General features: G+C 47.3%; 1 protein-coding gene across 1 annotated transcript in view; it reads right to left on the reverse strand.

Moving 5' to 3' along the window:
• The window catches only part of ADAMTS9 (ADAM metallopeptidase with thrombospondin type 1 motif 9), a 914249-nt gene that overhangs the window by 44270 nt on the left and 845508 nt on the right, over positions 1 to 24471 (reverse strand). Inside the window, exons 36-38 of the mRNA XM_086939088.1 lie at positions 15230 to 15324; positions 13657 to 13790; positions 9455 to 9546 (exon numbers count right to left, since the gene is read on the reverse strand). Coding sequence (XP_086795214.1) covers positions 9455 to 9546; positions 13657 to 13790; positions 15230 to 15324 — 321 coding nt within the window. The remainder of the gene's footprint in view (positions 1 to 9454; positions 9547 to 13656; positions 13791 to 15229; positions 15325 to 24471) is intronic.

Here is a 24471-nt window from a genome sequence, read left to right on the forward strand (position 1 = left end):
CTTTTAATTCCGTTGGTCCCGGCTCCCCGAGTCCCGATCCGGCGCGGCCGAGTGCCGCTTGTACCGGCGGGCTGACGGTGTAGCGGGTGCCATCTTGGACCGGGGCACAGAGGCTGCCCAGGTCAGCGCTGCTGTCCTCGCGCTCCTCCCCTATTTAAAGACCCCCCAATGCGCTCGCGCAGCGGGCGCGCCAAAGGCAAGCCCGTCTGCGCCTGTCCGTGGCCGGCCGGGGCGAGGGGCACCCCACTATGCCCATTTTTTAACTTACTCGTCAGCCCAGCTCCGATCCTTACAAGGGTCGTGGCCACTGGCAGGCTCCACCATTGCCAACATTTTCAAACTCGGCCTTAGGCTGACTTCTCCCACCCCTCCTTTCACTCCCTGTACCTTGCCCCCGCCTCCTTCCCCCCTTATTTTACCAGAGCTGCCTTTCTCACCTTGTGCGGCCCCTGCAATCTCTGTTTTTCTTTTGAACACTAGATCGGTGGTCAAGCATCATCATGAACTATTTGTTCTGCTTGACACGCATAAGCCAGATCTTCTGTTTCTCACAGAGACTTGGTTTTGCCCGGACTCTCTGCCAATCCTATTAGCCGCCCTCCCCTCCTCCTACTATGCCCTCCGCGCTGACCGACCGGCTAGGAAGGCCGGCGGTGGCGTCGCCTTGATTGTCCGCTCTGGACTTCATTTTCAGCTATTATCAGCTCCCCCCATCACAGCGGTCGGCTATTTAGTCGTTTGCTCTGCCTCCTTCCTAACACCTCTGACGTGCTTGCTCATGTATCGCCCTCCACAACAAACCCCGCACTTTCTTTCCGCTGTCCAGGACCTGCTAGCTACTCTGGCTGTGAACAATTCTTCTATCCTAGTGCTAGGTGATTTCAACTTTTGGCCCTCCGATCCTGCTGAGGACCTCTTATCCAAAGAGTTCTCGGAATCTTTTCGTTCTCTCAACTTTTCATCTCACGTCCACATCCCTACCCATACCCACGGTCACACCCTAGACCAGGTTTGGTCGCTCAATTGTCCTGTTTCTTCCCCTGTTGTCTCCCCATGCACCTGGTCTGACCACTTTTTAATTTCTTTTTTCTTGCACCCCAGTCTTGTTAAGAAACCCCCTCTCCCTAGGAATACCTTGGCACGCGATTGGAACCACGTTGACATGATATCCCTCTGCTCCTCTCTTTCAGCCTCCAGCCCCAACCTTCAAGATCTTTTCTCCTCTTCCCAAGCGGACACCATAAACAAATGGCTCGCTAGAGGCGTGGACCAAGTGGCCCCCCTAAGACGAGTCACTGCCAGGCACACCAACGACGCAAATAGGTGGTTTAAGGAGGAAAAGCTGGCAGTACGGCAGGCAGAGCGCACCTGGAGACGCGCCTACTGTCCTACTCTCAAGCTACAATACACTACACTTCTCAATCAATACAAGAAGTCCATCCTCAAAAATCCTGTCCGCGGAAAACCAATCGAGAGAAATCTTTACAATTTTGCAGGACCTGGCCTTCTCGGACAGAGTCTCCCTCAAACCCTCCCCCTCCCAGGCCCTCTGTGACTCTCTCAACAACTATTTCATGGAGAAAATCACTAATATCAAGTCAAACATCCCCCCTCCCTCCCCCTCTTTTGTGGATCCTCAGCCCTCGCCTGCCCGGTCGTACCTTGATCACATTCCCCCCTTGACCAGAGAGACGTTCCTGTCCTTCCTCTTAAGGGTAAAATCAGGCTCCCCATCTGACACCTGCCCTGCACACATCTTAAGACAAATCTATCTGGCTTGCCCTTGGCCCCCCCTCACTTTCCTCAATAACTCCCTTGCTCAAGGCATTGTTCCACAACTTCACAAATCCGCGACAATAATCCCCATCTTAAAGAAGCCCGGTGCAGACCACTCTTCACTTGTAAACTATCGCCCCATCTCCCTCCTTTCTTTCCTAGGAAAAATATTGGAACGACACGTTACCAAAGTGCTCAGCTCCTTCGCCGAGGAGAATGGATGCTTAGCCCCCAGCCAGGCTGGTTTCCGCCCGCGCACTCCACGGAGTCCGTAGTTCTCTCCGTTATGGACAATCTCAGAGAGGGAATGGACACCAACCAACCCCAAGCTCTGGTCCTTCTCGATTTATCCACCGCCTTTGACATGGTTGACCATTCCATCCTTCTTCCCCGTGTCGGGGCGACTGGTATCAGGGGAACTGCTCTGGTTTGGCTCTCTTCCTTCCTGAGGGATCGCACTCAGGCCGTCCACCTGGCCGATTTCTTTGCACCATCCCGTAAGGTTCAATGTGGGGTTCCACAAGGGTCCTCTCTGTCCCCTCTTCTGTTTAATTTGTACATCTGCCCTCTTATCTTTTCACTACAGCAGATGGAGGTCACGATCTACAACTACCCCGATGACCTCCAGCTTATTTTTTATTTATCCTCTTCCCCAAAGTCCATTCACAACTTTCAATCAGTTATGATTTTTATCAGGGACTGGATGAACCACAACCATTTGAAGTTAAACCCTGATAAAAATCGAGCTGGTTTTAACAGGTGGCTGCTCCAGTCCCCGGAATTCTTTGTTCTGGCCTTCTTCTCTGGGCCTTCCCCCTTCCCCCTCACCTTCTGTCAAGACTTTAGGAATAAAATTAAACGCTCACCTCACCCTGCACTCCCAGATTAGTTCAGTTGTTTCGTCCTGTTTCCTCACTCTCCGCACCATCCGAAAGATTTCCCGTTTTTTTTTCCTTTTCCGGCCTTAAACTTATTCTTTCAGCCATGGTCATCTCTCGCCTCGACTATGGCAATGCTCTGTACACCGGTGTCCCCGCATTTAACCTTCGGCGACTTCAGCTGGTTCAAAACCAGGCCGCCCGACTTGTTTACAACCTTTCCAAGTCTCACCACGTCACCCCCCTGTTCAAAGCATTGCATTGGCTGCCCATCCGGGAGCGCGCCCTTTTCAAGATGGGCTGCATCACCTTCCAGGCCCGGGCAGGGACCGCCCCTGCCTTCATCACTTCTGAAATTAAGGCTTACCTCCCCAGTAGAGAGCTGCGCTCCTCCTCGCAATCTCTCCTGTCTGTCCCTCGCTTCAGGAAGAAGAAGTCGGGAGGCGCAAAATTCTCCACTCTAGCCCCTGCCTTTTGGAATACCCTTCCCCTTTCCCTCAGGTCCTCCTCTCACTACCTGGAGTTCCGAAAAGCATTGAAAACATTTCTTTTTGCCCAAGCCTTCCCACACTAGCGGCCCACCCCCACCCCAGCTCTCTGGTCTGCATCCCTAGCGTCAAGAAACCGCCTGGTAGTCGTGCGCTTTATAAATATTTTTATTTCAATTTAATTTCACTCACAGATAACAGCATCAAGATTCATCAATATGCTAACAACACACAATGCTGCTTTCAGTCTTCTCTGCTTCAGACATCTAATGACTTAAACACTGCTTGCACGCCATCCAGACCTGGATGTCCAACACCCACAGGAAGCTCAACTAAAGACAGAATTCCTTGTCTGCCAAGAACAGTCAATATGAGTCAGTACAACCCTGGCTCACTGACATGAAGCTTGATGGCTACTAACCTCAAATTTCACCAAAAGTCTCATAGATTCAACCTTGAGGAATACATTGCCAAAAACACAAAGTCGGGCTGGTAGTAGCTCTCTCTTCTAAACAAATTCAAAAAAATTCTTCCAGAAAGTGCCAACAGAACTGCTGGTCACTCCCCCTGGATGATGGAAATGCCCTATTCCATGACTCCCAGACCCCAGCTTGGCATCCCTTAGAGGCATCACACATGTTGGAGAAAGTCTCATCCAGGGCATGACAAAATATGATCACATCACCCCTAGTCAGATATAAATTCATCTGATCCCCTTACAGGCCTGCACCATCTTGAGCACCAGCTAACTCTGTAGGTGGGGAATAGCAAGTATTATGAAATAGATCACATATGTGTTTCTCTACTTCATTCTTTAAAGGGGAAATTTGAGCCAGTAATCTATTAAGTGTACCATTATACTGACGGTGAAGGCATAGTGAAAGCATAAACATTCTGAGGACAATATCATTCAGATGATATTTTCTACTCACAACACTACCAGAGCCACTGATGTTTATTCACAAAAACTCTTTTACCAACATTCTCATGATTGTGAAGCTGTGCCTTGTGCATTAGCCAGAGGTACTCCTACAAAGGTCATGTGACTGTCGCAGCAGGTTTCTACTCACTCTTTATAGATTTCTCTATAGCAAAGAACTGTGAACAGGGGAATTAGGATGCCCTGTGTAAACGCAATTTGTTTTTTTGCAGGGAAAATATTTTCCCTGTGGAGAAAGTTCTTCATCTGCACCACTCGGCTAAGAGCGAGCGATTTGCCTTTACAACCCTTGAGGGCAATTTATGCCAGCCCTCTGCTGGAGTAAAAGTACTACTCTTTCTAGGGTGGAGGTGGATGTAATGGAGCTTGAGAATGCCCACAAACCACATACTGGATAACCACTTCCTGTGCAGATCTCTACGTCCGTAAACAAGATTATGCCTACGAGGAATCCTTTGTAAACTCTTGGCAGGTGAAAAAGATCGATTCATCTGTACACGTACATTGCGGCCAAATTTACCATAAAGATATGGCACCACTGTCTTTTGATTAAAAGCACTACATAAACAATACAATTATGACCTTTTTCAGTACATCTTTGCCGTAAGGATATTTAAACAGGTCGCTGATTATCGTTATCATGATTCAAATCCTTTCTGTCTAACCATGCTCACTGACTATCGCTTGCACTTTATCTTTCAGAGACGGTTCCTATCTACTGTGGAGTACCACCGGGTTTGTCACAGTATCTGCTCCTTTTGACATTTATGTTCACCCCCTCTCACAGCTCAGACAAATCTTTTGGGCTTAAAGCATTGTTGTGTTCTGAAAACACCAAAATCACCTGATGGCCGGACCTCAGTAATGAGACTGAAAGATGGTCTATATGAAACACAAAAATTGATAAATTCCAACCTGCTAAAACTTAAAGCAGACAAAATTGAGCTTCTGCTCTTGGAAAGAAACCAACCAGATGGAATGCCACCTTAAGGCCCATGGAATTGGGAGCCCACAACCTATTAGCTGTAAGCAAAGCTAAAGTATTGGTCGCTACCCTTCACACCGAGTCCTCCCTTTCCTACACTTGTGAATTCAGCAGTTTCTATCCTCCTCCTGCCACTGTACATGTTTAGAAAGATCCTACTATTCATATCTCAAGAGAAAAAATCAGCAGTAGTGACTACCTTGATTTCTATTACTGTAATAGCGTCTAAGTGGAGTCTTCTATTTACTTACCAAACTCCAGTACATTCAAAACATTGTGCTATGGATGGTGACCGCTCCACTGGCAACTGCCAACCACAGGCCCTTATGTCATGAATAGTAATGTTGACAGAAGGTCTTCCCACTAAGCTCTAGAACTCACTCCCTCTGGATATCAGAGCCCTAAAAAAACATCTAATTTTAAGATGAACTCTTATAAACGTTTATCTTGTCGTAGGAGTCCTGCTGGTCCTCTCCTGCTAACATTCTAGTTTTTAGTACCAGGAAACACGGGTGTTAGTAAGCACTATAAATATAATAATAATAATAATATTGATAATAACAGTAAAAATAAAAATAATAATGTTATTTGTGAGGCAGTAAAATTATAACTACAATAGATAACACAAGTATTATTGCTAAATGCTCATGCAATTAATTCCCAAGATGTTACAAACAATAAGTGGTAAAACTCATTAACTCTATTAGTATAGAAACTAGAAAACGTTGTACTTCTGGAACCATCAAAAAGGGGTCACAGGGGTGGCCGACAGGGGGCAGACAGGAAGTCTGTGTCGGTCAGCCAATGGTCCTGCCAATATCTATGAATTATTTTTACAACCTCTACCACCAAAGAAATTGACAATAGTAATATTGTTATGGCTTATTTTATTGGTCATAGACAGACTACAGTATAAGACAGCTTAGTTTGTTACAGTTCCTGCTGCAAACATCTATGTTTATCAAATATCAAAATATAACACTGGTGCAATAGCTAAAGTTGTTAAAGGCTTGCAGAAAACACCTCTCTGTAATTTACTAGTCACTGGTTTGAAATAACATGAAATAGATTAAAAGGTGAATGTGGCTACTACAGAAGAAGTGGGTGTGTCCTGCAGGTCACAAGTTCATATGTTAGTAAGATGGCCATATAGAGTAATGCATTTGTTGCAGGGAGCCTTGATTAATTGCCAAGAACAATTCAAGCCACCTTGCATCGTCTATCAATAGTTATTATTATTGAATGCAACTACATAACTTAATACAAAAAGTAGAGCACTTTCATATCTCAGTTTATCTGGGGTAAAACATATTATGTTAATCAGCGAATAACTTGGTTCTACCAATGGGATTCTGACTTTAGATGCAAGGCATGTTGTTCGCTTCTGACACTTTCATTTAATCAGGGTGCAAGGCAGAAAAAAAGGAGTCCTTAAAGAGAAGTATTAGGAGCAAAGTGTGTTGAGTGCAGGCTGTGGCTCCACTGAATACAGCACACACTGAATGTGTGAGCGCACCACTGCGCCTCTTACTGCTTTGTGTTGGCATACAGCACCAAGATACTCTCAGAATGGTTTTGATAATCCAGACTACAACAAGGTCCTTATATAACAATAGCTACCAGGGTTAAACCGAGCTGCTTTGAACTCTGTTCGATCACTGAACTCTGTGATATGATAAATGTGAATGTATGTTTATGGTTGTTGTTTTATGACACATCTCACATACAGGGGCATCTTAAGGATCTTGGGGGCCTGGGCTGAATGTATTTTGAAAGCTCCTGTTTGGAACAGCTTTGAATTTATTATACAATTTCAACTCCTTCATGGTGTCTTTGGCCAAAAGCAAAAGGAACAAATGATGGACAGAATGCTGAACAATGCAAACATTCACCCCCAGTCACAAACATCTGAGTTGAATCCATCATTCTTTTGCTCACCACACCACCCCAGCTTGGTATAGCATTGCGAGCAACGGACCCACGTCTGGGCATACTGATCCCGATTAGGGCAAAAAATACTGCTGCAACAAATGATGGACGGATGCTTGTTTCCGGTCCAGGGAGGACCTGGCTTGGTAGTTTGTGCTGGACTCTTCTCATGAAGAGCAGGGTCAAGACTGATTTGCATACGACTGGGTCCAAACTGGGGTGGCATAGTTAGCAAAAGAACAATGGATTTAACACAGAACTCTTGACTGGGGGTGAATATTTGATTCATTCTGTCCATCATTTATTGCCACAGCGTCTTTGGCCAAGTCACTATTAGTGCACAGACACACTCATCCAAATGCAAAGGTTGTGACATCTAATATTCAAGGATAGTGACGTGTGTTTTCTATATTGTAACACAGGAGCAGCTCCCTAATATTACGGCAAATAATCTCTGTGACACCCATTCATTTCTCCATATGTGAGGTCTTGTTTTGATCTAAAAGAAAGTTTTTTATGGATGTTGCATGAAACATAAAAAAACATTTCTCTGCAAAATGTCTGTAATTGTCTGTCAGACATAACTCACTTTAAAAATAAATCAAAGGAAAACGAAATTTAAAACAATCTATGTAAGAATTATTCAAGGTTGTCAGGGCAAGACTCTCTGCAGAAAAAAAGGTGGCTCTATCAGGCCCTCCTCCCCGAAAGGCTGGGGTCCTGGACCAGAGTCCACTTTGCCTATTCCTTAAAACGTCTCTGCTCACATACCGCAGACGTTTGAGCAGCCACATTTTCCCTTCATATGCACAGATTACATGGCATTGCATTGGTTCTGGTGCAGTAGTGTCACAATATTTGCACCAACCAATCGAGCTTGTCAGTCTGTGAAAATGCCATTTTAAATTTTGTAGGTGCAAATATCGGTGACTATTTGGACCTACATTACTCTCATCAAATATAATTTGGTGCTGTCCATGTAAGAATTGCTGTCTGGTGAGCAACTTATTAGAGCAAGGTGGAGGAAGAAGGCAAATGGTGAAAGTGTCAGGAGAGACCAATAACGTTTTATATTATTAATTGGACAATTTTCTAATCCCATACTCTCATTTCTCTTTTCAGTTGAGAGAAAGATTTCAGAGTGAATATGAACCTATGCATGATTATGACTGGATCATTTATATCTGCGATCTCTGAGTATTCTATATGCAACTCAAACTCAACAGCACGCCAGGATCTTTCTCTAGAACAGCAGATCTGTGTAAAATCAGAGGCCATTTTTAACGAGTAGAATGATAATGACCCAGATGTATCCAAATGTGTCCGATTTGCAAGGAGCATGTGAAAAAGTCAGAAATGTTTTCCCACGAGGTTACTCCAATATTTGGAGCGTTTTGCAACTTTTGCGTGATTCAGAAAGAATCCCATGAGAACTCTTGGACTTTTATGTCAATTGTAGAATTCCAGTAGTGCCCATATGTGTTAACATATACCCAAGTGGAATTCCAATGCAGTGAATCTTTCTGCATGTATATATCTGACACACACATGTTTTTTTAATTAAATGTTTTCACCATGAGGAAAAAGTTTTTTTTTCCTGCGAATAACCTTATTTTTCGATACCCCCATGTAATATTGGAAGTTTCCTCTCTAATTTCGTCTGGAAACACACTTGGCACTTCCTTTGACAGGAATGAATGTAGACGTGACTTAATGTTGGGAAATCTACCTGGAAGGGCTGAGGAAAGAGAGACAAACCAATACGTTTGTGACCTACTTTTGCAGTCCAAATCGCAAAAACGACAAAGAATCCCAATTGTAGCTCTAAACTCCTCAAGTGCCTACCAATGAAGCAACTCCTCCATACCGGGAGAATTTCGGCAATTATAAATGTGTGAATGATTATTGTGATTTGACATTTGTAACGTGTTCCTTTTGCACATCTAAAATGGAAGTAGGTGTGCATAATGCATTCTGAAATGAATTATATATATTTTTTAAAGGGTCACAAATAAGGTAACTAAGTCAAAATGACGAATTGGACAATGTAAAAAGTTTGCATTAGCTAGCCACTGTTTCATAAGCTTGGTATTTACACCGACTACGGTAAGTTCTATGGGCCAAATTCTCCCCCACAACTTGGCTGCCATTTCCATCCACTTTGTTTTGCAATGGCTGGCCTGAAGAACGATTTCTAATTTTGTAAGGAGCTCCAAGGGGAACAGAGGACAGCTTCTTCTTTCTTTAAATGAGCAGATGTAGAAAATCAGCTCCAACACCACAGCTCCGTAACCCACCACACTTTTCCATTCTACAATGCTAAACTATGCTCCAGCTCCTAGAAGGAAAGTAGCAAAAGAGATGTATTTCCTGGTTCCAATACCTTCAGCAACCTATAATTCAAACTAGCTTCAACGTTGTCACCTCAAGCTCCCAGAAACATTGCATATTTCAGTACCTGTGGGCACTTGGCAGCACTGTAGCAGTCTCCGGCTGTGGCAAAAGGAACAGGTCGCCCATCAAGTGTCTGTGCAAACTGCAAATCTGTTGCTGTAAAACATAAGATGTAGCGAGAAACATGAATAATCAGGCGCACTGGCTCTCAGCTGCAGGGATGAAGCTGGCATCCTAATGTTACAGCTGCAGGGATGTGTTCCCCTTGCAGTGATGTAAGTACTACAATATATAGAACACCACACCTTTCCATACTGCTGATGAAGATACTAAAGCATGGTTCGAGCTATTGCTGAATTGCAAACCTCGATTACCTAATTTTTTTAAAAGTATTGAACTATATTACTATCATTAGCAGTGTTGTTTTCTGTAACCAGGAAACTTCACTCGGGGCTGCAGGTAGCGCTTGCAATGCTTGAAAAGGTAAGCATACAACCTGTCGGTGTTTACGGAAAAACATTTTTTTTTTATTACAGTGGTTTGTAGTTACCATTTGACTTACACATATTTACTATAACTACTGATTTTACAGTTGCGTGACTTGCATACGAGCAGTCCTTCACGTCACTTTATATACATGAAATGTTCCCCTCGCCATTTTGGTAATTTTGTTCTTGTATTGTGCTATGATAATAAACATTTGGTTTAGGACATTGCAGAGTTAACGTCAGCACATATCAAGGCGCACAACTTACACTTACAGAACATTGAAAATGCACTAGTAATTCTCAGAATGTGACATCTACCATACCATTTTACCAGTGGCGTATTCATTCTTTTTTTGTAAACATTTTATTTTATTTGCGAACATCATCATACAGGAAAGACAATAATAAACCTCAGTGTAACGTGGCATCTTCGGAAAGTTCACTGGTTCGTATAAATGACCCATAAACACTAGGCAATAATCACTTTTCCATCCCCCAACTCCCCTCCCCACCCTGACCCATGCCTCCCCTGTCTGTCAGGTGACCAGCCATTCAGCTTCTGAACGCCCCGTCCATCAGTCCCCCTGCTCTCTCAACTCCAACCATGGACCCCATACTTTATCAAACTTCCTCAGACAGCCACGCAATTGATACACCTATCTTTCCACTAGCATACACCACCTCATGTTTTGCACTCATCTGGTTGAGCTCTGTGGCCTCCCCAAGCCCCAAGCCTGTATAATATCTCTTAGCCACCGCCAGTGCGATATTGCAGAACAGAAGTGAGTATTGTTCTAGTGTCTGTTCCTCCCTAATACCCAGGCACACCACCGTGCCAATAGATCAATTGGAGCTCCCACTACTGTTCCCATATATCCCTGGACAGTCTGCCAGTACGTCCATAGTCTTGGGCAGTCCCATAATGTGTGCTCCAGGGACCCTTTCTGTCCGCAGCCCCTCAAGCATATGTTGGTAGGGAGTCTGCCCATGGCATACAGTCATGTTCGTGTGTAGTATGCCCTGTGTAGAATTATAAGCTGGATGAGGCAAACCCCCACCCAACTCTCCACATTCCTCAGGTGTCTGCATGGCTCAACCTAGTCAGCATCTTCCATGACACCCATGTCCCATTCCCATCTGTCCTTCAGCACATTCAGCCGCTTCATGCTGTTCCTAACTAACATGGTGTAAATGATGGGCACCGCATGGCAGCTTATATTCTAGGGGGGTTTCTTCCTCTATTGTCCCAATGTGCCCAATAATCTTAGTAAGGGCATGTCTGATCTGCAGATATCGAAATCTCTGGGACTATGCTATCTTATATTACCCTTGAAGGTACTCAGAAGGGACCATCCCGGACTCTTCCCACATGTCCATATTGCCCGAACATTAGAGATACCTATCAGGTCCCACTGATGGAAACCCCAGCTGCTGTAGATCTGCCAGTGCCTTTGTCTCCCACTGTGGTGTTTCCGTAGTAATTTTCCCATCCCAGTGGATCATCTTGGTCTCCTTCTTACATGTGTGGACCACCCCTGCCATGGGTGTCACCTCCATCCGTTTCTCCCTGCAACCGTTCAGACCCTGCAAATAGCTCTTCTGGGATAGCGCCCGTCTCAGTGGCGTAACGAAAGTTGAGGGGGCCCCCCTGCCATGCACATGGATGGGCCCGCTCTGTATTTAATCCGGAGCTATTGGGCCTGAGTATTGTGCTGAGAGGGCCCCCTGCAGCTCCCCCCCCCCCCTCACCACGGGGGCTGTGGGGGCTTGCGTTATGCCCCATGCCCTTCTGTCTGCCATAAAGGCCGGATAATGCTGGTCCGCATATGCCCAGTCATTTACCAGCAGCAGCTGTGCTGCCCAATAGTAATGGCCCCCATTTCTCTAAAATTGGCCTCCACCCTTCCAGCCCACCAGGAAAACGCCCAAGGCCAGCTACGGCCAGTCCTGTCCTGTCCTGGGAATACCAAAACACCGCGTTTGTATGTATTCACAAAGTATTAGAAGACACCGTCTATCAGGTTCCAACTTACGCATGGTGGTGTAACATCCACAAAAATGGCGTAAGACTACGAGAGGGGACCTCTCCAAGAAGAAACTGATTTTACTCATGTAAAAATTAAATAACACATTCTTATTGGACACCTACTAAATGTATTCATCTGCAAATGCGTATACATGTCGTTGCGCATGAAAAGCAACAGCTGCAGAAATGGCCGCCATGTATATGGAGATTTTCAGATCAGTAATTGAAACTCCGTTTTGTAAAAGTCACAAAACTCATATTCATTGAAACTGGATGTTAAGCTTCCAAAGGTAAAATCGACTTTGTGTGCATCTAAACAATGATTAGGCGTTCAAAAGCTATTTAAACGAGGATCAGGTTCCAACATTTTTATAACCCACATAAAATTCAGCGCCATTTAGCTGACTTTTGCTGAAGTCTGATGTACGTGAGCCTTTTACTCTGCTACCGCCTTTATATGGATGAAAAACGCGCATGAGACAGTAGTATACAGTAACGATGGAATGTGTGGCGGATGGAAGTAGGAAGAAATCGCCAGAGGTTCAAGTGAAGGATGTTAATCTGAAGTGAATGTGCCAAGATGGCTTCAGGAAAATGCGCTCCTGACAACAAAATGAAGATAGATAAGAGAAGGTGAAGATTTATGACACTTAAACACCGATACGAGGATGCATAAAAGGAGGAACTAACTTGAATCAAGGATGAAAGCTAAAGCGTGTACTTGAGAAATAAAGTCAATATATAAATGTCCGAAAACAATATTAAGAAAGGCTGAAAATAGGGTTGTAGGGAGAATGAATGTTCGAAGGTTCCTCTTAGAGTGGTACAGTCAGCTTTGCATAGGATTGCTGATAGGAATTGTTAAATAGTGGACTGGGTGGGAAGGACCAACACATTCTGCGGTGGTGTATCTGGGATTCACCAAGCTGTCATTAGAGTAAAGATATCAGTGGCATTAAAAAAGGCTGCATCTGACACAATCTCTTGAAGGTGATCTGGCAATCCACAAGGCCAAACTTATGCAGATAGAAAAGGGGCACATTTAAGATGTGGGTAACGCATTTTGGAGATTAGCAGTTTTATATGTTAAATGTTGATGGGTGCAAGGCTGTGCCATAAATAGGAAAGTCATTCTTGTTGCTGAAGGAAAACATTATGCGAGTGACAAAAACAGTGCTTACAATCTGTTTGTGTTTCATATCGGGCAACTCATGGTAAGGAAGAGAAACTCAAATCAAGGGTTTGAAGCCGACAAAGAGCTGTTTAGATTTGTTTATATTTTGTATAAAAGGCTAAACCAGGCTCCCTATTAAACATTTATCATTTTTTCTATCACAGTCTGCATCAACAGAGAGGTAACATTAAGCTAAAGAAATGCATGAAAACATTAAATTAGGTTGATTAGACCCTTTTTTGAGGACTTCACTCGCGCTTTGGCTTTTTGGCATAGATGAGAACAAAGTGCAAGGTGCTAATGTGACCGTTTTGGTTTGCAGTGCAATTACATTAAATCCTTTGCCTAAAAAATGACGGTTACATATTGGTAAATGAACCATTTTGCATTAATTTTCATACAAACAGACATGGGAGCAAGAACCAGTAAATGTAGAAGTTTGCGCACTGTGCTCATTTGCCAAGAGAAATTTCACTAGTCTTTAGCACACACAACCTTGGCTGCAGTGCATTTCCAACTCTTACAAAAGAAGCAAAAAGAAGCACTTAATATAAAAGTGGGATCCAGTTTTTACTCACTTATTATTTGCATAGTGGTCAGGTCCAGCCTTAGTTTGCTGAAAGTAGAGAAACCAGCAGCTGTGTAATCTTTTCTACAAAGGCAGTCTTCTCTTCTGCTCCCATTGTATGGGCATTCTGTTGGGTTGTTTAACCTAAATCAGAAGAAGAGGTTGCAGGGGTCAAATAATTTGATGCAAAATACATTATGTATGTCAAGTTAAAGGTGGTCTGCAATAGGGAGACGTGTTACGTTTTTACTTTTTAACTTCACCATAACTTTAGCTCTTTGTTTACCAATTTTTGCAAACGTTTGCGTTTCAAGAATGAATTTTAGGTTCAACATTTTTGTTGCAGTTGCAATGTCTTTGAATTCCCAATTGATAAAAGACAGCATCAGTCAAACGGTTCGTGTCTTAAAAATGCTTCTTTTATATGTGCATGATTAAACCAATCTACAAAAATATTGTTACGACATTGACATGGACATTATAGACTTAAAAGTAATGTTTAGACATTGTTGTTCATGATGTTTGTCTGTAGCCCTCTTTACTCTCTAACATTCTTTCTCTCTATTGTGTCCTCTTGCATCATTCCTCTTCCATATTTCCATCCCTCTCCCTTTCCTTAGACTGACCATTAACCATGCTTGATTTCATTTCCAGATGTTTTGTTATATATACATGTTAATTAATCTAAAAGTAACCAGCAAATCTTTTCACTTAGAGGATAGTTCATGACCAACAGATCTACAGATGTGGGACAGCTTCTACCTGGCGAACGTGTGTGTTTGGCATCAGGTGAGAGCAGACAGTGGTCCAGGAGACCACTTCATGCTCCTCTCCTCGGTTCCTCGCGCCCTGGTATGGACAGGTTTGAATAGTTGTAACCATTCTATGCTAATTCAAGTCCACATGCTGGCATACAATTATAAATCACGTTACACTTTAACAGGGTCACAAAAACAATGTAAATCTGTCCTGCCCAGGAACATAAAAATCCAAAGGATGATACTGTGAAAAGAGAAAAAAATCAGAAATACAAAGAGGCCCAGAGGGAGAGACATTTAGATAGAGGAATTATGGCAGTCTCCTCACAGACCCTCATCTCTGCATTCGCAGGGAATCACAAATGGCCCGAGAGCTGTGACTCACTGCAAATGAGTATTTTGTGATTTAACTCGTTAGTACATCAGTTGCAACACCAAAATAACTTGGCACTGCAAAGCCTTCAATGTGCAAAAAATAACCGACTACTTAGCAGCCCCACCATGCAACATAGGGTCCACAGTACCAATTAAATGCAATTTTACAAAACAGAAATGCGATCCAGTTTACAATGACGTGTGGGATAATAAGATCTAATAATCCAGCTGCGGCCCGTGCAGGTGAGAGTGGTGGGGTGGGGTGGTGGGGAGGATTTGGACAGACGATGACAAGGGGAAATTAAATAAATAATTCATTTCCCCTCGTCATCGCCGGTCAATTAACCCCCCACCCCGCCCCACCGCTCTTACCTGCTTGGGCAGCGGCTGCATGAATCAGACATTTTTTTAAAAAAAAAACACTGATGGTGTTATACATTTGATTTTTACCTGTAGCCAAACACCTCCGAGAAATTTTCAGCATCACCATTGACAAGAGATACATACTCTGTGGGGCTGTCAGAATGCATACCAGCACAATAAATCTGAAATAATAGCGATAATTAGATTGTGAGATGAATACATACTTCTTTAAGCAGCACATGTTTAAAATATTACCAAACGGAGGAGGTCAAAAGACTCTTGTACAAGAACCAATAACCTTTTGGAGATTTAATAGTTATCTGCACTTTTCTTTTTAAGGCCACACATTTTCCCACCTTATATGTTTTGTGTTAAAATGTTAGGTTTTCAGAATATGCAGTATACAATTGTCAACAGCTTTTTTCTTTTTTTAAGGCAAAAATGTGTTTAGTAAATCATGTGCTTTTTCTTCACCACATACTTTTAGTTGTATGTGAGTGCACGATTTAACTTCACAGTTCACATTGCAGGCTACACGTGGACGCGGAATTGCCGGCTGTCAGGCTTCTTTTGGGGCTTCCACTTCCAGTTCCACCTTTGGGTGTCAAATTCTACAGGCTGGAAGTCGCTCAATTTTCTTGCCATTCTCCTCTTGGCAACTGGAGGATGTCAGTGGCAGATTAAGTTCAAGCGCATGGCATGTCAGTTTCCTCTGGATGCTTCGGTAGTGCAAAGTGATTCTGAAGTAAGAGTAGCTGGACAGGAGCCTCTGATTTGCTCTATGCAACTTTTGACACGCCTCGGGCAGTGCCAGGAGGCCCCTCACAGACCTCTGCTTGCTTTCCCTTCAACTTCACAGAGTGCTGGTTGGAAGGTGGCAGAGAAAGGATGCTCTGTGGATCTAGAGTCGTCCACTCTAATTGTGCCTGTCAGAGAAAAGTAGCCTGTCCAGATGCACTTATTTTCTTGTAGGGCAGTCAGTCTGTGCCTTACGCTCAACATACACTACAATACAGTAGGATTTGTGAAGCGCAGCTTATCACCCAAGGGATTACTGTGCAGTGGATAGGAAAGCAATCTGTCTCTCACTGGTGCAGGATGGTGCGGTGCCTCCATTAGAGCGTTGGGGGATTGCCCCACTTATATTATGGCCCCTCACCCTCTATTGATGTGAGCAAACTATCATTTAAAAAAAGTGTATGGGGGCGTGGCGGACGAATGAGACCTGTCTCCGAGTCTCTCCACTCCCCGCCTCAGGTCCATTTGCCCAGTATAGCGCTACCTGCAAGAGCAGCCCACCAGGGTGCCCCGCTTTTCTTGATCCACCAGTGGAGGCCTCTTGGGACCGGGGTGAGGATCACCCAGCCGGCAAGGCGGCGGGCCAGAGGGCGTGCAGGCCGCCGCACAGAAGGACGCAGTGAGTGTTCACTGACAACAAGCTGGAACACCTGGTGCACTGGTTCACCCCTTCTCTGGGTGGGGGAGAGCTGGGACATAATCGAGCAGCAACCAGCCTGACAGGGAGAAGCAGGCTCCGACAACATCAGGCCGGGAGAATCCAGAGGAGCGCGGAGGCCGCAGCACCTCCTGGGAGGCGGAGCAGGATGAGACCGCCCGCATGATACTGATACAGGTGTAGACCTGAGCAGGGGCGGCTCATGGCGGCCCTGGGCAGGGAGCATAGGTAGGGGACCCGTAAGAGGGGGTCCGGGTGGGGCGGAGCCCCCCGGAGCTCAGGAAGGGGGTCAGGGTGTTTGGAAGTGAAACAGAGCCCGAGGCCACCAAAACCCTGCCACTGGCTGCCACGCAAATATGTATCCTTCCTCAGAGGATTATTATTATAAAGGATACATATTGGCACGGTGGCCCCTGGGGTTTGGTGGCCCTGTGCAGGTGCACAACTTGCACATGCCTAAGGCCGCCCCTGGCCTGAGGAGAACGCCGGAGAACCTGAGAGGTCGGCCCCTATCAACGAAGGATGGTGAGCCAGTTCGGAAGGAGAGATGCCTTCGTACTGCTCCGGATATCGAGGTGAAATAAAAAGCCAGAGAGAGGCGGCACGGGGGACCGATGTGCGCTTCCCGGGGAGGTGAGAGACCTTACCTCTCCAACGAGAGACAGTTGAGGCTGCCGGGGAAGGATCTGGGCCATACCGAAACCCCCTGATGTGAGCACGATGAGACCACCTGTTTGAGGAGAGGGCAGGACCAGACTCGAGAAACTACAGGAGCACCCCAGGGTTCGCTCCCGTGCCACGGGGTTGATGAGCCTGAACTGGGGGAAGGGTACTACCACACCAAGGAGCCACTGAAGATGCCCTACAATGACTTGTAGGACATGAAGAGGGGTACCGGGGAGGGCTGACTAACACCTCATAGGGGGGAGGGAGGTCATATGTTCCCCGCCGACAACTCCCGGAGGCCATCATTTACTGACCGTCTTTTCGCCCCCCCCCCCCTTTAATTAACTACCTTGCAGTGGCCTGCGGGCCCACGACTAGTCTCTCCTCTACAGGGGTCGGGCCGCTTACCGTCAGACTAGGAGACCACCTGAGAAGGTGGCATGGTACGGGGTCCCCCTGGATATAATATCTCGGCGGCGCTCGGGGCTGTGGACACCCAATGGTCCCGAAGCGACACCTCCCAAACAGTGGCAGCTGGTGACATTTTAAAGTGGTGAGACGTACAAGTGCCTATACAAATGTGATAGACAAGACAGAGAGAGTATGGAGATAGAAGTGCATGCTTAGAATATACTAGCAGAAAGAGGTTTGAACACACAACGCACTGTGTGAATGTGTACAGCTCCTGCTCCGGCCCTGTCCATACACAATCCCCACGCACTCTGCCTGGAGCTCCTAAACTCAACCTGCTGCCTGTCTGACAAGGGTATTAGCATAATGGTCGCAACTAACAGCGTGGATATAGAAATGCCCCCTCACCTTGGAATCAGGTCCGCCAGAAACTCTAAACCCGCGTCAAGACTCTCGGGCTCATGGCGATGAAGGAATTTGTGGGGAATCCAAGTCCTTTCTTTTGACCCAAAGGCTCCATGTCAACCAGCCTTGATCTTTATGACCCAGCGCTGCCTGCCGCCTTAATGCATGCTGCGGTCCCGGCCCAGAGTTGTGTACTAGTGTCGCCCGCCAGCGGCAACTCTACATCAATCCTGATGCTGATGCTGCTGGCGCCAGGGAAGGCATGGCTTGGCAGTTCGGGCTGGACTGTTCCCATGAGGCACAGGGTCAGACTGATTTGCATATAGCCATGTCTGAACTGGGGTGGCAGAGTGGGCTAAAGAAAGGTGATGGATTAAACCCAGATCTTTTGACTGGGTGTGAGTGTTTGATTGGTTCAGATGTTCCGTCCATTACCACCCCCTTTTGCACCGCTGGCGCAAGTGTGGCAACTCCTCTCAGCCAATACAGACGCTGCTCCAGCAACGCCAGGATTGGCTTAGCAGGGATACTCGCCAACCATTAGGAGACCGAGGGCTGCGACATTGATCAACCCTCGCTCTCCTATTGCGCAGCCGCCAGCCACAGCAAACACTAGTGCGCATGACTGGGCTGGTTGGAAAAAGTTTCCGACCCAAACCCAACATGCGCACTGCTGCCTGCTGTGCGGTCCGCACCACCCCTGGCCTGCTGAGTCTGACAATGACATGTCAGTCAGGATGACGCCGGGAGTCAACCTGCTGGCTGCCCCTCCCACCCCCTTCAGAGAGAGCCACTGAGGGAGCTGAGCCTCTGCTAAATGACTGCCTCGGGAGTCGACGGGCACGGCTTGTGGGTCAATGCCCCAGCGCCCTAATGGACGCACCGCCACTGCTCCCAAATTGACGGAGACACAGCATAATGTCTTGTGGGAGGGCCCTTTGACGCCCAGGGGACACAGGCCATGGTGGGCCCCGAGCTCACCGGTCCCAACAAACAAGTTACTTACCTTCGGTAACGCTTTTTCTGGTAGATACTATATCTGCCTGTGGATTCCTCACCTTGTGAATATCCCCCTTGCGTCAGCAACATTCGGAAATTCTTTTTCGTAGCCTCGCGCCGACGTGGATAGGACGTCACAAAGACACGGCTCCGCTCGCGACTCCGCTGACGTCACCAACGCCTACAATAGGCCCACGCCGGCGTGATGACATCAGTTCCGCCTTTTTTCCGTGCCATCGAGGCACACGGACGGACCAATGACAGTAGATATATACACAGTATACACAGCATACAATGGTCAAGGCAAAACACACAGTGTAAAGCAAATGCAGGAAAGCAAATGCAGGAAAGCAAATGAACATTTCCTTGACATCAAAATAAATATACATCACAGTACAATAACCCTGGCATAGAAGAGTGGACAACGGGGAGGTGGGTGGGTCAGTGAGGAATCCACAGGCAGATATAGTATCTACCAGAAAAAGCGTTACCGAAGGTAAGTAACTTGTTCTTCTGATAGATACATCTGCCGTGTGGATTCCTCACCTTGTGAATAGAGTCCCACAGCAGTCCCCACTCCCGGAGGAGGGTGTCCACTCTTCTAAACCAGGAAATCCTGAAGGACAGAGCGCGCAAAGTGGCCGTCCCTCCTGACTTCGGCATCCAAGCAGTAATGCTTCGCGAAAGTGTGGAGGGAAGACCAAGTTGCCGCCCTACAAATGTCCTCCACAGGAACACCCCTAGCCAAAGCAGAGGTAGTTGACTTAGCTCTAGTGGAATGAGCCCTAATACCCTCTGGAGGTTCCTTACCGGCCAAAGAGTAGCAGATCTTTATACACAGAACGATCCATCTTGATAAAGTTCTTTTATGGACCGCTCTTCCCTTCTTGCAGCCAGCAAAGCCAATGAAGAGTTGATCGTCCAAGCGACAGTCTTTAGTTCTGTCCAAATAAAAAGACACCGCCCTCTTAGGGTCCAGACGGTGCAACCTCTCCTCCTCCTTGGAAGGGTGTGGGGGAGGATAAAAGGTAGGGATGGTAATGGATTGACCAAGGTGTAAAGGAGTCACCACCTTAGGAAGAAAAGCAGCCCTGGTCCTCAGAACCATCCGATCAGCATGCATGGTCAGGAACGGGGGCTTGGAACTTAGAGCTTGAAGCTCACTCACCCTCCTTGCCGAGGTAATTGCAACCAGGAAAACTGCCTTAAAGGTTAAAAGCCTCATAGGACATTTATGAAGAGGCTCAAAGGGAGAGCCCATCAGAAAAGTCAGAACAAGATTCAAGTCCCACTGAGGTACAATAAAAGGGGTAGGAGGAAACTTGTTTACAAGACCCTTCAAAAACCTCAAGACTACAGGTGACTTAAAAATAGAGGGCTGATCAGGCAAACAAATAAAAGCCGACAGCGCCGAAAGATAGCCCTTAACTGTGGCGACTGCCAGCCCCTGTTGCGCCAAAGAAAGAGCAAACCGGAGCACATCTGACAAATGGGCCCTCAACGGATCAATATCATTCTCACCACACCAAACAACAAACCTAGACCATCTATAAGAATAGACAGTCTTAGTGGAGTCACGTCTGGCAGACAAAATGACATCCACCACATCAGGTGTGAGATAATAGGAAATCAGGTTGCCCCGTTCAATCTCCAGGCATGAAGGTGCAATGTCTGGAGGTGGGGGTGTAGAACCTGCCCCTCCATCTGAGAGAGGAGGTCTGCCCTGAGAGGGAGACGGAGCGGCGGGTGAGAGGAGAGGTGGAGTAGATCTGTATACCACACCCTTCTTGGCCAATCCGGGACGACCAATATAACTTGGGCCCGGTCTTGGCGAATTTTCCTCAGAACCCGAGGAATCAAGGGTATGGGAGGAAACGTGTAAAGGAGTTGACTTCCCCAACTCAACTGAAACGCGTCCCCCAAGGCTCCTTGCATCGGATACTGGAGACTGCAGAATAACGGGCAGTGAGCATTCTCGCGAGTGGCAAACAGGTCCACCCGAGGAGTCCCCCACGTCCGAAAGACGTGACGAACCACCTCCGGATGAAGCCTCCACTCGTGGTCGGCAGAGAACTGCCGACTGAGACTGTCCGCACGCACGTTCAGAACCCCGGCCAGATGATTTGCCATCAGACAAATCTGATGGTCCTGAACCCAGGACCAGAGACGCAGAGCCTCTCTGCAGAGACACTGCGACCCCACTCCTCCCTGCTTGTTGATGTACCACATCGCGGTCGTGTTGTCCGTCAGGACTTGGATCGACTGACCGCGAAGGGAAGGGAGGAAGGCCTTGAGCGCCAAACGTATCGCCCGCAACTCTAGAAGGTTGATGTGAAGCAACCTTTCCTCTGGAGACCGAAGACCCTTGACCTCCAGATCCCCCAGATGAGCACCCCACCCTAGAGTGGATGCATCCGTTATCACCGTGGCCACCGATGGAGGTAGATGGAAAGGATTTCCTTGTGACAGGTTGCCTTCCACGCTCCACCAAGACAGATCCGCTGCAGTTTCTCTGGAGATTTTCACCGACTCCCCGAGATCTCCGTTGTGCTGATACCACTGCCTGCGGAGACACCACTGGAGTGCCCTCATGTGCCAGCGTGCATGGTTGACCAGGAGAATGCAAGAAGCCATCAGACCGAGCAGGCGAAGGACCTTCAGGACTGGAACGACCGCTACAGGGTAAAACAAAGGAACCATTTCCTGTATGTCGCGAATCCTTTGAGGTGGAGGGAATGCACGACAAACAGTAGTGTCCAGTACGGCACCTATGAACAGGTTGCGCTGGGAGGGCACCAGGTGAGACTTGGGTACATTTATCGAAAAACCCAACCTGAACAACAACTGAGTTGTCTCCTGCAGATGATGGAGCACCTTCTCTGACGACTCCGCTTTGATCAGCCAGTCGTCCAAATACGGGAACACAGGTATCCCCGATCTCCTGAGATGAGCTGCCACCACCGCCATCACCTTGGTGAAGACTCGAGGCGCAGTAGTAAGACCAAACGGAAGGACCGCAAACTGGTAGTGCTGCGACCCAACCGTGAAACGGAGATACTTCCTGTGCGACTTCAGGATGGGTATATGGAAATACGCATCCTGCAAGTCGAGCGACACCATCCAGTCTCCTTCCATCAACGCTTGAAGAACCTGAACAAGGGTGAGCATCTTGAATCTCTCCTGCTTCAGATAGAGATTCAAGATCCTGAGATCCAGGATAGGACGAAGCCTGCCATCCTTTTTGGGGATCAGGAAATACCGGGAGTAGCATCCCTGACCCCTTTCCTGCTCTGGGACCACCTCTATCGCACCCTTTCGTAACAGAGTTAGAACCTCCTCCTGCAGAAGAGACAGATGTTCCAGGGTGCAAAAACCTTGACAAGGAGGGTAAACAGGGGGGAATTCCCGAAAGGGAAGGGCATACGCATTTTCTACAAGATTGAGAACCCAAAGATCTGTCGTAACCGATTCCCAATCCTGTAGAAAATGGGTAAGCCGACCCCCAACCGGACCCACATGATCCTGAATAGCGGATCTAGGGCTGCTTTTCTGTGGCAGGGGGGTTGGAAGAGGTGGAGGAAGAGGAGGGCTGACGTCCACGAGGACGCACTCTTTGTTTTCCCCTGTACGATCTGTACACTGAATTTTGCTGCTGCTGCTGTTGCTGCTGCTGCTGTCGGCCCTGCCGGAAATTCCGAAAGGAGCGACCAAAGCCCCTGAACCTTCTGCCGGAAGAAGAGCCCCTGATCTGGAGGCCCAAAGACTTCGCTGTTGCTCTGCAATCCTTGAATCGCTCAAGAGCCGCATCCGCCTTCTTCCCGAAGAGACCTGGGCCATCAAAAGGAAGATCAAGCAGAGTCGCCTGAACATCAGCCGAAAAGTCGGATGACTTCAACCAGGCTGACCTCCTGGTGGCAACAGCGGTGCCCATAATACGAGCCACAGAGTCAGCAGTGTCCAGACCACTTTGAATTACCTGGCGGGCTGCCGCCTGTGTCAGAAATCACCTCCTCAAAATCCTTTCGGTTTGCGTCAGGAATTTTAGGAGCCAGGATACGCAAGGAGTCCATCAGGGCATGCACATACCTCCCCATTAGGCATGTGGCATTAGTTGACTTTAAGGGCATACTAGCCGATGAAAAGGTCTTTTTTGCCACCTGGTCCTGTTTCTTTGCTTCCTTCTCACAAGGAACCTGAGGAAAGGCACTAAGACTCTTCTTTGAACAGGCAGCCTGAATGACCAGGCTCTCCGGCGAAGGATGTGAAGACAGAAAAGCTGGGTCCTCAGGAGCGGCCCTGTACCTCCTCGCAACACTCTTTGACACCGCAGGAGCCGACAAAGGTTTCTTCCAAACTTCCATAATAGGATCAGTCAAGGCATCATTGAATGGAAGTAAAGGCTCAACCACAGAATTTGGTGAATGCAAGACTTCTGTGAGGAGATTAGACTTGAACTCCACTGTAGGCAGAGTCAACTGAAGAAGCTCAGCAGCCTTCCTCATAACCAGATGGTAAGGCTGGATATCCTTAGAGGGAGCACCTGAGCCTGAGGGCAACTCCCACTCTGGAGAAAAATCAAGGGTCCCTGAATCCGCCAATTCCTCAAAACAGCTCTCCTCTAGTTCACCTTCTTCAACATCAGACTGTGAGCCCATGTAACTCTGCTCCTCCAAAAGGCGTTGTGCTTCTCTTCTTGACCTCTCCTTTACACGCCTCGCAGCCGGATCCACCAGCGGCTTAGACGGATTCGGGGCCGGCGCCGGTATCGAATCCGACGGCACAGAAGAATGCCCTCGAGGATGATCAGGAGCAGGCGACGCCGGAATCGGCGTCGACGACTTCGGCGGAGCCGGGAATTGCCAATGCGGCGTCGGAGCCGGCATGTAAGGCATAAACGGAGCCGGAGGATAGGAGTGAGGAACTCCCAGGCTGAAAGCCAAAGGACCCATGGGACCCGAAGGTGCACCAGAGGGGTACCACGCCCTTGAGAAGACACCATACATTGGGTTAAGAAACGCTGAAGGGTCCTGGCCTGGAGCAGGAAAGGGCGGCTGAAAACCATCAGGCCGGTCCTGAGGAGGGATCGAATTCGGCTCATTGACAGGCGCAGAATCCACATCCTCCCGGGCCTCTTCCTCTTCTCGGGCCGGGGACGGCGCCGGAGACGGATTCGGAACCGGTGAAGCATTCGGAGCCGGAGATGGAGACCGCCCACGCGACTCAGAAGGCGAGGCCTCACCTTCATGCTCGGAGACTTCGAGGGTAACCACCTTCGAACGTACCTTCTTCGGTGACCTCGACCTCGAGCCCGACTCCTTACCAGAGCGACGTCGGGACTCATGTCTCCTCTTCTTGTGCTTCTTCTTCGACTTCGAAACATGATCCGACGCCG

This window comes from Lissotriton vulgaris, chromosome 9, assembly GCF_964263255.1.
Source record: "Lissotriton vulgaris chromosome 9, aLisVul1.2, whole genome shotgun sequence".
In the NCBI taxonomy this organism is placed as follows: domain Eukaryota; kingdom Metazoa; phylum Chordata; class Amphibia; order Caudata; family Salamandridae; genus Lissotriton; species Lissotriton vulgaris.